Below are 15,184 nucleotides of genomic sequence, written 5' to 3' on the forward strand. Positions count from 1 at the left end.
AATTAACAAAAACCAATATATAAATAAATTATATAATTTATACTTGTCTTCAATCATTTCATTATTACAACGAAAATACGAGGCTAGCAAACTTTGTTTCTCTTCTCTCTCTTTGTTTCGAGACAGTTTCAATCGCGAGATTTATAAACTTTCTTCATTCGCACAAACACACACGCACGCACGCAGAGAATAAATAAGACCAGGAATGCGTTGGGGGGGCTCAGCGTTTATGAGTCTATGCCGAGGGTTTGCGTGCTCAATTCACATCACCGTGTGCGCTGTGGAGAGTTGGAGCAACACCACTTGCCTGTCCTCCAAGGAGTGACACTTGCCGTTGACTTGCCTGCTGAGGGTCGGGCAGGAGGAGAAGGACATCTCTGGGCAGGGCTTGACCGGGAGGACTTCGGCCCCTGGGAAGGTGAGCCGGACTGCAGGATGAGGTGGGGCAGAGGAGATGACACCGGGTTTCTTGAGCTCCGAGGAGGGCCGGTGGAGGAACCGCTGGCTTCCGGGCAAGAGCACCGGGGGGCGGTGAGTGGCCATGTGCTTCCTGAGGTAGGCTTGCCGCCGGAACTTCTTGCTGCAGAGCGGGCAGTCGAACAGCTCTTCTTCCAGGCCGGGGGACTCGCAAGGCTGGGGCGAGGGATTGCTGTTGTCCCGCTGGCCCTCGGCTTTGGCTTTGCTCTTGCTGCCCTCCTTGGCCGCCTCCTGGCCGCCGGGGTTCCGGGGCTTGTGCCAGCGGCAGTGCGACGCCAGGTTGGCCGGGCAGCTGAAGACCTTGTCGCACTCGGAGCAGCGGTACTCCACCCGCACGATCCGGGAACACCTGTGCTGAGCGAGCGACAGGGCATCGGCATACTCCTCCTTGCACAGCTGACAGATGAACTCGCCCAGGGGCCGGCCTGCAGCCCTGGGCTGCGGGCAGTCTGTCAGCTCTTTGGTGATCCGCAGCCCCAAGACCGGCGAAGTGGTCACCTCGTCCCTGAAGCTCTTCCTCTCCGCCCTGGGCCTCTTGCCGGGGGCTTTGGCCTTGGTGGCGGGCAGCTGCCTCTTGACCGCTTGGATGGGGGCGCAGTTGGAGCCCATCTTGACCTCCTCGTCTGACACCGAGGCCACAAAGACCGCCCGGCCCAGCGACGAGGCCAGGGACGACGGGCTGGGGAAGGACTCGGCCAAGACGGGCGAGCTGGAATTGAGCGGACGGCCTGGGGAGCTGGGGCGACCACTCGCCGGTCTGTCGGGGCTGCCGGACGGGGCGCAGGGGGAGCCGGGCATCCCGTAGCAGGCCGGCCTCGCGGCGACGGAGGAGGCAGAAGGCGGAGGGGACGCCCCTTGTCCCCATGGAGAGGGCACGGCCTCCGGAAAGCCCTGTTCCTCTTCAGTGCAGCGCACCCTGTACGAGACGGGGGCAGCTCTGTTGGTCCTCTTCACCAGGAACCCTCGGGGCATCTCGGCTCAGGAGGTTTCGCTGACGAGCGTGTCCTGTCAAATGGGGAGAAAAGCAACCCAACAGCAGCCTGCGAGCGAGTGAGTGTCTGTACTCTGATCCTGGAGGCTGCCAGGGAGAGGAACGAGAGCGTGCGCTAAGCAGCAATCTCCCCCACTTGGAACTGTTCAATCCCAGCACTGCTCGGGCTATTTAAAGGCTGCACGATCCCATTGTCTGGTCCATCTCAAGCAGATGGCTTGGGATGAAGAACCAATCAGACAAAGAGCGTAATCTGATCCAAGAGGGACTGACGAGTCTCCCAGGAGGCGCCAGATGTACCTGTTCTGACGCGTGTTTGCTCCCCATTATGTAAATGACTATAAGGGTGCCACACGTCCAGCCTGCTCCTTTTGTCCTGCTCCTATTCATAACACACGTGCCGGGGCTTTGTCCTAATTCAATAGAGGCATGGAAAAAAAGATAGAGAGAGAAGGGGCCTCCTCCTGGGGGGGGGGGAGGGGGAGATAGAGAGAGGTTCCTTAATGTCTCCAAATGCGCCTGGTCCAACTCTGCCGGCTCTTTTGTTTGCAACAGATCAGACTTGAGACCCCAGGCCGTCTGATTCACACAAAGCCGAGAGTGGAAAGAGAGAGAGAGAGAGGGACTGACTGACAGAGAGAGAGGGACTGACTGATAGAGAGGCAGACAGAGAAAGAGTGAGAGAGAGAAGAGAGAGAGACTGCCAGAGTGGAAAGAGAGATAGACACACAGACAGACAGAGACGGACAAAGAGTGAGAGACAGAAAGAAACTGATAGAGTGAGAGAGAAAAGAGAGTAAGAGACACTGACGGAAAGAGACAGAAACTGACAGAGTGAGAGACACAGAGACTGACACAGAGAGAGTGGAAAGAGAGAGACTGGCATATACAGAAATAGAGAGAGGGACTGAGAGAGCACGAGGGAGAGACAGAGAAAGAGCGACGGAGAGGAAAGTAAAAAAGAGGCAGAGAGACTGACATACCGAGAGAGGGACTACATGAACAAATATTTTAAAAATTTGATAAAAGATATTGGACAAACTATTGGTGGATTTTTAAAGACTAGATAAAAAAATCTACACTTATGTACCATTAAAGTGTATAACTTACATTGAACTGTGTCTCAAATAAATGAATAATTAGCCACTTCATTTATTTTTTTTCTGTTGGCACCTTCTTTGTAAGAATACAGCATCGATGAGGGAGAGACTGACAATGCCCCAGTCTCAGTGAATGCTCAAACTCCAGCCCTCACCCTCAACACTAACCCTCAGCAACCTTGTCCCCTTGCTCATCCCCTCCACCTGCCTAGCTCCTGCCTAACCTTCAAGCCCATCTCCCTCTGAGACCCTTTCCGTGTTCACCACCATCTTTCTACCCCCCTCCCACCTCCCCCCCCACCCCGACCGTCCTGTGTCTCTCGTCCCGTTAAAGAGCGCCGAGGTTGCAAGTCCTGTGCGTCAGTTGAGCGAGAGGCGATGTCACAACGCTCTGGATGCAACAGTTGGTTATGTCAAAACAATTTAATGTTTCTGTTTCCACAAGGCAAATCCCTAGGCTTCCAGACATTTGAAGACGTAAATAATATATATTGAGATTAAAGGAAAGAACTTCATTTATTCAGCGCCTTTCACGTCATCAGGACTGTCCCAAAGTGCTTCAGAGCCAACGAGGTAGTTTGAAGCGCAGTCACTGAAACATGCCAGCTGATTTACGTATATAAAGCTCCCACAAACAGTAATGTGGTAATGTCCAAATCACCTGTTTTTTAGTGCTGTTGGTTGAGGGATAGATATTGGCTCCAGGACACTGGGGAGAATTCCCCTGCTCTTCTTCCAATAGTGAGATCTTTAAGAGCCATGTCAGCTGAGAGACATAGCCTCAGTTTAACGTCTCATCCAAAAAACAGCACATCCGACAGTGCGGTGCTCCCTCAGTACTGTCCCTCCGACAGTGTGGTGCTTCCTCAGTACTGCCCCTCCGACAGTGCAGCGCTCCCTCAGTACTGCCCCTCCGACAGTGCGGCGCTCCCTCAGTACTGCCCCTCCAACAGTGCAGCGCTCCCTCAGTACTGCCCCGACGACAGTGCGGCGCTCCCTCAGTACTGCCCCTCCGACAGTGTGGTGCTTCCTCAGTACTGTCCCTCCGACAGTGTGGTGCTTCCTCAGTACTGTCCCTCCGACAGTGCGGTGCTTCCTCAGTACTGTCCCTCCGACAGTGCGGTGCTTCCTCAGTACTGTCCCTCCGACAGTGCGGTGCTCCCTCAGTACTGTCCCTCCGACAGTGCGGTGCTTCCTCAGTACTGTCCCTCCGACAGTGCGGTGCTCCATCAGTACTGTCCCTCCGACAGTGCGGTGCTTCCTCAGTACTGTCCCTCCGACAGTGTGGTGCTCCCTCAGTACTGTCCCTCCGACAGTGTGGTGTTCCCTCAGTACTGTCCCTCCGACAGTGTGGTGCTTCCTCAGTACTGTCCCTCCGACAGTGCGGCGCTCCCTCAGTACTGCCCCTCCAACAGTGCGGCGCTCCCTCAGTACTGCCCCTCCAACAGTGCGGCGCTCCCTCAGTACTGCCCCTCCAACAGTGCAGCGCTCCCTCAGTACTGCCCCTCCAACAGTGCAGCGCTCCCTCAGTACTGCCCCTCCAACAGTGCAGCGCTCCCTCAGTACTGCCCCTCCAACAGTGCAGCGCTCCCTCAGTACTGCCCCTCCGACAGTGCGGCGCTCCCTCAGTACTGCCCCTCCGACAGTGGCGCTCCTTCAGTACTACCCCTCTCACAGTGCAGCACTCCCTCAGTACAGGCACTGGGAGTGTCAGCCAGGATTATGGGCTCAAGTCTCTGGAGTGGGACTTGAACCCACATCCTCCTGACTCAGAGACGAAAGTGCTGCCCACTGAGTCACGGCTGACACTACTTTGGCAGGGTGTCAGTGCAGCAGTGTCCTGATACGAGAGTCTCACTCGGCCCATGGCTGCGTCCTGATTCACCGCTGACTAGGGGAGACTGATGCGTCTCAAACTGCGCTCATCGACATACAATCAAAGCTTTTATGAAACCTCTTCGCGCTGCTTAGTTTAACGCAGGCACCACTCTTGCGTTATTCTGTCAACATGCTTTGCGAGACAAAGAATATTCATAGTGGAGATTTAAAATAATGACTCAACTTTCTTGTATGACCGTCTTAATTCCCAAGTGAAAAAAATTATAAAAAATGTATTGTCTTAATTTAGCTCTCGCACCCGCCGCTGAGTCAGAAGGTCGTGGGTTCAAGCCCCAGTCCAGAAACCTGAGCACATTATCCAGGGCGGCACTCCCAGTGCAGTACTGAGGCAGCGCCGCACTGTCGGAGGGGCAGTACTGAGGGAGCGCCGCACTGTCGGAGGGGCAGTACTGAGGGAGCGCCGCACTGTCGGAGGGGCAGTACTGAGGGAGCGCCGCACTGTCGGAGGGGCTGTACTGAGGGAGCGCCGCACTGTCGGAGGGGCTGTACTGAGGGAGCGCCGCACTGTCGGAGGGGCTGTACTGAGGGAGCGCCGCACTGTCGGAGGGGCTCAACCAACATCAGCAAAGAATAGATTATCACATTGCTGTGTGTGGGAGCTTGCTGTGCACTAATTGGCTGCCGCGTTTCCCACATTACAACAGTGACCACTCTTCAAAGAAAACTGCTTCATCGATTGTCAAGCGCTTTGTGTCGTGAAGGCGCAATACAAATTCAACTCTTACTTTTTTTTAAATCGTGCACAGCAAGATCCCACAAAAGAATTCCACCCCCAGCCCCCTCCGCGGCAAAGCAAAAATCAGTCACACGGTCAGAAACAAGTGGGGAGAGGGTGGAGGAGCGGGTGGAGGAACATTAAAACGCAAAGTGCTTGGGGGTAAAATAGACTCGGTTTGTGTGCGTTAAAAGATCGCGGGGGGAGGGGATCTCTGCAGCTCGGGAAATAGCTCAATAGCCCCGGACACGAGGGCCTGGTCGATTAGAAGTGTTGACAAGCCCCTCACCTCGCCGGGGCTTAAGGAGAGACGATTAAATGGAGTGCTGCTTTAATGCGCGCACACACACACACATACACACACAAAAAGAGCGTCTGCACGGCACACGACCTCTTTCATCCCTCCTGGGTGTTTTGGCTGATTTGCATCTGGCTGGAGGCTGTACGGCGGTTCTGTTCTGCCCTCCCCATCCCCAACCCTAGGGACTGGCTCGTGTGGACAAGGGTCCAACAGACACGCATCCATCCCCAGCCCTGTTGCATTACCATAAAGCTGCACATCTTATTAACCCCTGCCGCAGTGTTGAAAGCACTGGCCTCATCAATCAGTAATGAATGAGCATCCCAAGCCTACCTCTCTCTCTCGCTCTCTCTTCTCCGCTCCCTCTCTCCTACCTTCCTCTTTTTTTTGTTTGCAAAAAAAAACCAATCTTTCCCGCTTTCAGGGGAAAATAAATAATTCATCGTCTGGAGTGAGCTTCAGCGGTGCGTTTTGAAGAAAGGATGTACATTTCTTCCACAATCTCAGGACGTCCAAAGCACTTTACAGCCAGCAACAGCACTTTTTTGAAGGGTCGTCACTGTCGTAATGTAGCGAATGCGGAAGCCAATCTGCACACAGTAAGATCCCACAAACAGCAATGTGATAGATGACCAGATCACCTGTTGGTTGGGGGATAAATGCTGGCTGAGGACACCAGGGAGAACACCCCTGTTCTCCAAAATAGTGGCGTGGGATCCTTTAGTCCAGCTGAGAGGGCAGACGGGGCTTCAGTTTAACGTTTCATCTGAAAGACAGCACCTCTGGCAGTGCAGCACACCCTCAGTACTGCCCCTCCGACAGTGCGGGGCTCCCTCAGTACCGCCCCTCCGACAGTGCGGCGCTCCCTCAGTACCGCCCCTCCGACAGTGCGGGGCTCCCTCAGTACCGCCCCTCCGACAGTGCGGGGCTCCCTCAGTACCGCCCCTCCGACGTGCGGCGCTCCCTCAGTACCGCCCCTCCGACAGTGTGGCGCTCCCTCAGTACCGCCCCTCCGACAGTGCGGGGCTCCCTCAGTACTGCCCCTCCGACATGCAGGGCTCCCTCAGTACCGCCCCTCCGACAGTGCGGCGCTCCCTCAGTACCGCCCCTCCGACAGTGCGGCGCTCCCTCAGTACCGCCCCTCCGACAGTGCGGCGCTCCCTCAGTACCGCCCCTCCGACAGTGCGGCGCTCCCTCAGTACCGCCCCTCCGATAGTGCGGGGCTTCCTCAGTACCGCCCCTCCGACAGTGCGGGGCTTCCTCAGTACCGCCCCTCCGACAGTGCGGGGCTTTCTCAGTACCGCCCCTCCGACAGTGCGGCGCTCCCTCAGTACCGCCCCTCCGACAGTGCGGCGCTCCCTCAGTACCGCCCCTCCGACAATGCGGCACTCTCTCAATACCGCCCCTCCGACAGTGCGGCACTCCCTCAGTACCGCCCCTCCGACAGTGCGGCGCTCTCTCAGTACTGCTGCTCCGACAGTGCGGCGCTGCCTCAGTACTGCCCCTCCGACAGTGCGACGCTCCCTCAATACTGCCCCACCGACAGTGCGGCGCTCCCTCAGTACTGCACTGGAGTGCCAGTCTGGATTTTGTGCTTAAGTCTCTGGAGTGGGACTCAAACCCACAACCTTCTGACTCGGAGAGGCGAGAGAGAGTGCTGCCCACTGAGCCACTGCCGACACAGAGACAGGCCAGCCTGGTTCACATTATAGGCTACCAGCTGTATTCATGCGAATACAGAGACTGCCCTAACATGGAGCCCACATCAACTGAATGTGAAAACTCTTCCCTATTTTCTCCCCTCCTCTGGATTTGTCACCTCTCACTGCGGCGTATCCCCTTGGCTCTGTCTGGCTTCCGAAACCCTTCCCAAGTGGCCACTATTGGACCTCAATGGTGCGTGGGCAGGTTGTTCGACCATGGGAGGCATCACAATAGGCCCCATCCCGCTTGGTGCACCTGAGGCTCAGCCCGGCACCAGGCCCGTGAGATCGAGTGCCTCTGATTGGATTGCTCGGATTTGCATACCCAATCAAGGAACCAACACCAAAAAATCCTATCATCTGATTGGACGATTTGTCGGTAAACGTTGGGTTAACAGCCTCCAGGGCAGCGCGAATAAAATCTAATTGGCCTCAGTTCCTGGGGGGGGTGGGGCGGCGAATGGGGGGACTGACTGGATTGGATTCAGCCCCAAGGTCCATTATCAATACTGCTGCCAGGGGAGAGGAGGGAAAAGGCGGAGGAGAGTGGAGAGGAGAGAGGAGGTGAGGGGAGGAGGAGCTTGAGAAAACTGTCACTGATGCAGGAGATTTTTAATCAATTCCCTCTCCCGGTTCTACATGGCTCAATCCACAAATCGGTCTATCCCCCAACCCCACCCCCCAGACACAGATTACCAACACAGGGCGGCTTTTATTAAAGGGATTGAATGAAGGATTTACTGCTTGAGATAAGATGGGGTGGGTTACTGATCAACGCAGGTCCCATGGATGGACCTGTGTCCGTTTAAACCCCAGCTTGTGCTGTGATGCTGTGGGAGGGGACAGACAAGAGAGTGTGAGAAGGACAGAAAGAAGTGAGAGAGTTAAAGACAGAGAGAGACAGAGTAAAAACGAGTGGGAGAGAAAGACAGTGAAAGAGAGATACAAATAGAGTAAAAAAGAATGGGCGAGAGAGAGACAGTAAAAAGGAGTGGGAGAGAGAGAGAGACAGTAACAAGAGAGTGGGAGAGAGTGAATGAGAGAGAGATATAGACAGAAAGAGACAGTGTAGAAAGAGTGACAGACTGCCCTTCCCACACACTCTCTTGTCTGAGACAGAGATGGAGAGAGTGAAAGAGAGATTGGGGGCGAGAGAGGGAGAGTGAAAGAGAGCGCGAGGGAGAGTGAAAGAGAGTGAGAGTGAAAGAGATAGTGAAGGAGAGCGAGAGTGAAAGAGAGGGAGGGAGAGTGAAAGAGATAGTGAAGGAGAGCGAAAGTGAAAGAGAGAGGGAGGGAGAGTGAAAGAGAGGGAGGGAGAGTGAAAGAGAGCGTGAATGAAAGAATGTGAGAGGGAGTGAGCAGCAGAGGGAGGGAGAGTGAAGGAGAGCGTAAGTGAGAGAATGTGAAAGAGAGAGAGGGATGGAGAGAGACAGTGAAAGAAAACGAGCAGGAGAGGGAGACGGTGAAAGGCAGGGAGGGTGAGGGAGAGTGTGTGCCCTGGGATTGCCTGTGCGCTGCCCAGTGCGTGTAGCGTCCTGTCTGTTCTCATTTACATACAGCTGCCAGCTCTCTGCATAGCTCAGGGCAAGCTTGGAGATAGGGAATCGCCTGCTCAGTGCAGTCAGTCAGGAACCTGGCTGTACACTAGTACGGCGGGGGAGGGGGGGGGGGCGGAATGCTTCTCACCTTGGCCAGCACTGGCAGCTACTGCAAATTAAAGGGGCGGGAGGCCTGGGGGTGGGGGGGATCTTCACAATCTGTACTGTCGGCATTTTCACTTAACTCACTCTGAGCAGGTTTAGTGACAAGAGACAGGAACCATGCCAGGCAGAGACTGGCCACACAGAGAATGCTTCTTTCAACAAAGGCAGGGTCACCTCAGGGAGCCCATGAGTTTGAGGAATGTTCGCGACAATTTTAATGAAAGTTCCCGCTGTTAGTTTTCCTTCTATTCCCTCCCTGGTGAGTTGAGGAGATTGAGGGGTGTTTAAAATGTTTCAAGGATCCGATGGAGTAGGTACGGGGAAACTTATTCCCTCTAGTGGGGGTGCGGAATCCAGAATAAAGGGGACATAATCTTAAAATTAGAGCTAGGCCGTTCAGGGGTGAATTCAGCACCTTTTCGCACACAAAGGGTGGATGAACTCCAGGACTTCGAGACAGAGACAGAGACATCGGGAGATTTTTTGTTGTTCTGTGAGGTGCGAAAGCGGGGAATAAGGTGCGAAAGCGGGGAAATGGAATTGAGGTAGGAATCAGCCGTGATCTCAGTGAATGGCGGAACAGGATCGAGAGGCTGAATGGTCTCCTATTCCTAATTCTCCTGAAGGTGACCTAGAATAAAGAAAGACTTGCATTTATAGAGCGCCTTTCACGACCTCCAGACGTCTCAAAGCACTTTACAGCCAATGAAGTACTTTCTGGAGTGTAGTTACTGTTGTAATGTGGGAAACGCGGCAGACAATTTGTGCACAGCAAGCTCCCACACACAGCAATGTGATAATGACCGGATAATCTATTTTTGTTTTGTTGATTGAGGGATAAATATTGGCCCTAGGACACTGGGGAGAACTCCCCTACTCTTCTTCGAATTAGTGCCATGGGACCTTTTAAGTCCACCTGAGAGGGCAGATGGGGCCTCGGTTTAACTCTGCATAGGGCTCAGTGCTGCTGTGATGGTCAACTATCAACCAGATTTCCATTCCCAGTCACTCTTCGCTGCCGGATAATGTGTGAGGTCATAAGAACATAAGAAATAGGAGCAGGAGTAGGCCATACGGCCCCTCGAGCCTGCTTCACCATTCAATAAGATCATGGCTGATCCGATCATGGACTCAGCTCCACTTCCCTGCCCGCTCCCCATAACCTCTTATCCCCTTATCGTTTAAGAAACTGTCTATTTATGTCTTCAATTTATTCAATGTCCCAGCTTCCACAGCTCTCTGAGGCAGCGAATTCCACAGATTTACAACCCTCTGAGAGAAGAAATTTCTCCTCATCTCAGTTCTAACTGGGCGGCCCCTTATTCTAAGATCGTGCCCTCTAGTTCTAGTCTCCCCCATCAGTGGAAACATCCTCTCTGCATCCACCTTGTCAAGCTCCCTCATAACCTTATACGTTTCGATAAGGTCACCTCTCATTCTTTGGAATTACAGTGTGTAGAGGCCCAACCTCCTCAACCTTTCCCCATAAGTCAACCCCCTTATCTCCGGAATCAGCCGAGTGAACCTTCTCTGAACTGCCTCCAAAGCAAGTATATCCTTTCGTAAAAATGGAAACCAAAACTGCATGCAGTATTCCAGGTGTGGCCTCACCAATACCCTGTATAACAGCAAGACTTCCCTGCTTTTATACCCCATCCCCCTTTGCAATAAAGGCCAAGATACCATTGGCCTTGCTGTCAGGTGACAACAAGCTGGAGCTGGACTGTGATGCTTACCTGTGTCGAATAGCCCATGTTTGGGCACAAGCCTGAAGAGTAGCCACTTGAGCAAGGTCCCAGAGGGTAGCCAGGACCCTCGGGAGTGATACCCCGGTGAGCGCCAGCATCTCCAGAGAAGGAGGAGGAGAACAAAGAGGGGGTGGGAGTTTATTGGAACCATGTTACGCAACCGAGCTGAGGAGATCCACGCTCTACACCTCAGGCTATATTACACCGGAACTGGCCGACCTGGTCACTGAGGCCTGGCCTATAGCTAAATAAAAGATGTTCTCGGCACCCCCAGTTGGTGGGCAGTCTGGATACTGTGCTCGCTGACCTACATTGGCTCCCAGTCCGTTAACATCTCCAATTCTCATCCTCATTTTCAAATCCCTCCATGGCGCTCTCCTCTCCCCATCTCTGAAACCTCCTACAACCCGCCGAGATCTCTGCACTCATCCAATTCTGGCCTCTTGCCCTGATTATAGTCGCTCCAGCGTCGGCGGCCGTGCCTTCAGTTGCCTGGGCCCTAAGCTCTGGAACTCCCTCCCTAAACCTCTCCGCCTCTCTCTCCTCCTTAAAACCTAACTCTTTGCTCACCTGACCTAATATCTCCTTGAGTGCCCCGGCGTCAAATTGATAATCGCTGCTGTGAAGCACCTTGGGACGTTATAGGTGCTCTATAAATGCAAGTTGCTGTTAAAACTTTTGAAGATGTATTAAAGAAAACTCAGCAGTAGGTCCAAAGCCTGTTTCCACGGCCTACAAGTGAGAGAGGCTGAATTGCGCCTCTCCTTGCGACAAGCCTGTTTCTAACTTCCAATTCCCATCTGAGGATTCCCAACAGGTAGGCCGGGCCAGCAGGAAATGGCTCGTCCGACACGGCACAGTGAAGGATAGCAATAGAGGGCTTTCACAACTGCTATGAATGCTGGGATAGCCTCAGCTCCATCGCCATCTCGCTCCCTGGCAGGAGAAGGGTTCTAGGATTTACTGGCACAGGGGGGTTGTAAGCACGCGAGACTGTGACCCTGAGGCCTGTGAATGCCACCGATTCGGTTGGTTGCTCAGTCAGTGGCTGGGGCAGATACCCAGCTTGGGTTCCAGTGTCTCTCGCGGGGTATAGTTTGGGATGAACCCTGTCAGCTCGATCAGGTGAACGTAAAATATCCCACGGCCACTGTTTCGAAGCAGAGCAGGGGGGCGTTCTCCCCAATGTCCTGGGGTCAATATTTATCCCTCAAGCAACATTCACTAAAAAACAGATGATCGGGTCATTATCACATTACTGTGTGTGGGAGCTTGCTGTGCGCAAATTGTCTGCCGCGTTTCCCACATTACAACAGTGACTACACTCCAAAGGTACTTCATTGGCTGTAAAGCGCTTTGGGACATCCTGAGAGTGAGAAAGACACTGTAGAAATGCAAGTATATTACATAGCTTCTGGTCATAAAACAAGTGAAAGGATTTCCATTGGATTTAACTGAGGTTGGCTGCAAGTGCCACCTTCTGGGGAAAGCAAATTATTGCACCTGGCAGGAGTTGAAATATATTTTAAAGATTGTGCCTTTTCAAATCGAGATGACATCCCAAACGCTTCACATCAAAACACGTTAGTTATTGTGTGCACAACAAAATTCCAGAAACAGCAATGAATTCATCTGTTTTTTGGTTGAGGCAAGAATACTGGCCCAGAGCATTGGGGAGAACTCCCCTGCTCTCCTTCCAGTAGTGGCTGTGAGATCTTTTACATGCACCTGATGGCAGACGGGTCCTCGGTTTAATATCTCATTTGAAAGACGGCACCTCCGACAGTGCTGCGCTCCCTCAGTACTGCCCCTCCAACAGTGCGGCGCTCCCTCAGTACCGCCCCTCCGACAGTGCGGCGCTCCCTCAGTACCGCCCCTCTGACAGTGCACTGCTCTCTCAGTACTGCACTGGGAGTGTCGGCCTGGGTTATGGGCTCAAGTGGGGCTCAAACCCACGTCTGCCTGACCCAAAAAAGGAAAAAAAAAGACTTGCATTTATAGAGCACCTTTCACGACCACCGGATGTCCCAAAGCACTTTGCAGCCAATGAAGTACTTTTTGAAGTATAGTCACTGTTGTAATGTGGGAAACGCAGCAACCAATTTACTCACAGCAAGCTCCCACACACAGCAATGAAATAAATGACCAACTAATCAGTTTTTTTAGTGATGTTGATTGAGGGATAAATATTGGCCAGGACACCAGGGATAACTCCCCCGTTCTCTATACCCCCAAACTCACCACGGTAATCTGTGTACCCCCAAACTCAGCACTACCCGAGAGTGGGTCAAGAATGACCTTTCAGCATTGACCCCAGGAGATTAAATGAAATGGACTGACTGCTGCCAACGAAACAGAAGCTGCACAGAAGCATTCTGCACATAACTGTCAGATCCCAAATTTAAAAAATAACGTTCACCACAACAGACAGAGGATTTGAGAATGCTAAAGCACATCACTAATAAAATATCATTAATGTTAGTGAGTCCTAACCTACCGTCCCTGCGACTGTTACAGGAATCTCCGAATGTTTCTAGTCTCGGAGCAGTCCATTGCAAAATATTAACAAACCCAACTACCCGTAGGCAAAATAGACAGCGCCGGCCAAACCATCCCCCACCTGAAAACTGCCCACTTGCCCCAACCACAATTTAATGCACACACAAGTGGCTCATACCTGAATAAATTCTACAATTCACACCATTAATAATTTAAACTACAACTGAACAAGATTTTTTTAAATCCGCTTCTTTATTCCTCATTTTGTGTAGCGAGTGAATAGAGTGTTTATTGCATGGATAATTGTTACACAGAACCTCCAACCAGTGAGAGAGATCATGGTTAATCCCCACGGTGAGAGAGATCGTGGTTAATCCCCACGGTGAGAGAGATCGTGGTTAATCCCCACGGTGAGAGAGATCGTGGTTAATCCCCACGGTGAGAGAGATCATGGTTCACGGTGAGAGAGATTACGGTTAATCCTCACGGTGAGAGAGATCGTGGTGAATCCCCACGGTGAGAGAGATCGTGGTTAATCCTCACGGTGAGAGAGATCATGGTTCACGGTGAGAGAGATTACGGTTAATCCTCACGGTGAGAGAGATCGTGGTGAATCCCCACGGTGAGAGAGATCACGGTTAATGCTGACAGCGAGAGAGATCACCGTTTATCCTCACGGTGAGAGAGATCACGGTTATTCCTCACGGTGAGAGAGATCACGGTTATTCCTCATGGTGAGAGAGATCACGGTTATTCCTCATGGTGAGAGAGATCACGGTTAATCCTCACGGTGAGAGAGATCACTGTTAATGCTGACAGCGAGAGAGATCACCGTTTATCCTCATGGTGAGAGAGATCATGGTTCACGGTGAGAGAGATCACGGTTAACGTTCACGGTGAGAGAGATCGTGGTGAATCCCCACGGTGAGAGAGATCACGGTTAATGCTGACAGCGAGAGAGATCACCGTTTATCCTCATGGTGAGAGAGATCACGGTTAATGTTCACGGTGAGAGAGATCGTGGTTAATCCTCATGGTGAGAGAGATCAGAGAGAGATCACGGTTAATGCTGACAGCGAGAGAGATCACCGTTTATCCTCATGGTGAGAGAGATCACGGTTAATGTTCACGGTGAGAGAGATCGTGGTTAATCCTCATGGTGAGAGAGATCACGGTTAATGTTCACGGTGAGAGAGATCGTGGTTAATCCTCATGGTGAGAGAGATCACGGTTAATGTTCACGGTGAGGGAGATCATGGTTAATGCTCACAGTGAGAGAGATCGCAGTTAATGCTCTCAGTGAGAGAGATCGTGGTTAATGCTCAGGATGAGAGAGATCACGGTTAATGCTCGCAGTGAGAGAAATCGTGGTTAATGCTGAGAGATACCGGTTAATGCTCACAGTGAGAGAGATCACGGTTAATCCTCATGGTGAGAGAAATCGCGGTTAATGTTCACGGTGAGAGAGATCATGGTTAATGCTCACAGTGAGAGAGATCGCAGTTAATGCTCACAGTGAGAGAGATCGCAGTTAATGCTCACAGTGAGAGAGATCGTGGTTAATGCTCAGTGTGAGAGAGATCACGGTTAATGCGCACAGGAGAGAGATCACGGTTAATGCTGACGGTGAGAGAGATCGTGGTTAATGCTCACGGTGAGAGAGATCGTGGTTAATGCTCACGGTGAGAGAGATCGTGGTTAATGCTCACGGTGAGAGAGATCGTGGTTAATGCTCACAGTGAGAGAGATCACGGTTAATGCTCACGGTGAGAGAGATTGTGGTTAATGCTCACAGTGAGAGAGATCACGGTTAATGCTCACAGTGAGAGAGATCACGGTTAATGCTCACGGTGAGAGAGATCACGGTTAATGCTCACAGTGAGAGAGATCACGGTTAACGCTCACGGTGAGAGAGAGATCATGGTTAATGTTCACAGTGAGAGAGATCACGGTTAACGCTCACGGTGAGAGAGATCATGGTTAATGCTCACGGTGAGAGAGATCGTGGTTAATGCTCACAGTGAGAGAGATCACGGTTAATGCTCACG

General features: G+C 52.4%; 1 protein-coding gene across 1 annotated transcript; it reads right to left on the minus strand.

Moving 5' to 3' along the window:
* Nucleotides 1–261: 261 nt before the first annotated feature.
* Nucleotides 262–1,449, minus strand: LOC139239330 (insulinoma-associated protein 1-like). Its single transcript, XM_070868005.1, has one exon. The coding sequence runs from the start codon at nucleotides 1,447–1,449 to the stop codon at nucleotides 262–264; it is 1,188 nt and encodes a 395-aa protein (XP_070724106.1).
* Nucleotides 1,450–15,184: the final 13,735 nt, after the last annotated feature.

Source organism: Pristiophorus japonicus, chromosome 27 (genome assembly GCF_044704955.1).
Source record: "Pristiophorus japonicus isolate sPriJap1 chromosome 27, sPriJap1.hap1, whole genome shotgun sequence".
NCBI classification, from domain to species: domain Eukaryota; kingdom Metazoa; phylum Chordata; class Chondrichthyes; family Pristiophoridae; genus Pristiophorus; species Pristiophorus japonicus.

Coding starts and splice junctions, on each gene's coding strand:
- LOC139239330 (XM_070868005.1), bottom strand. CDS start 1,449: ATGCCCCGAGGGTTCCTGGTGAAGAGGACCAACAGAGCTGCCCCCGTC.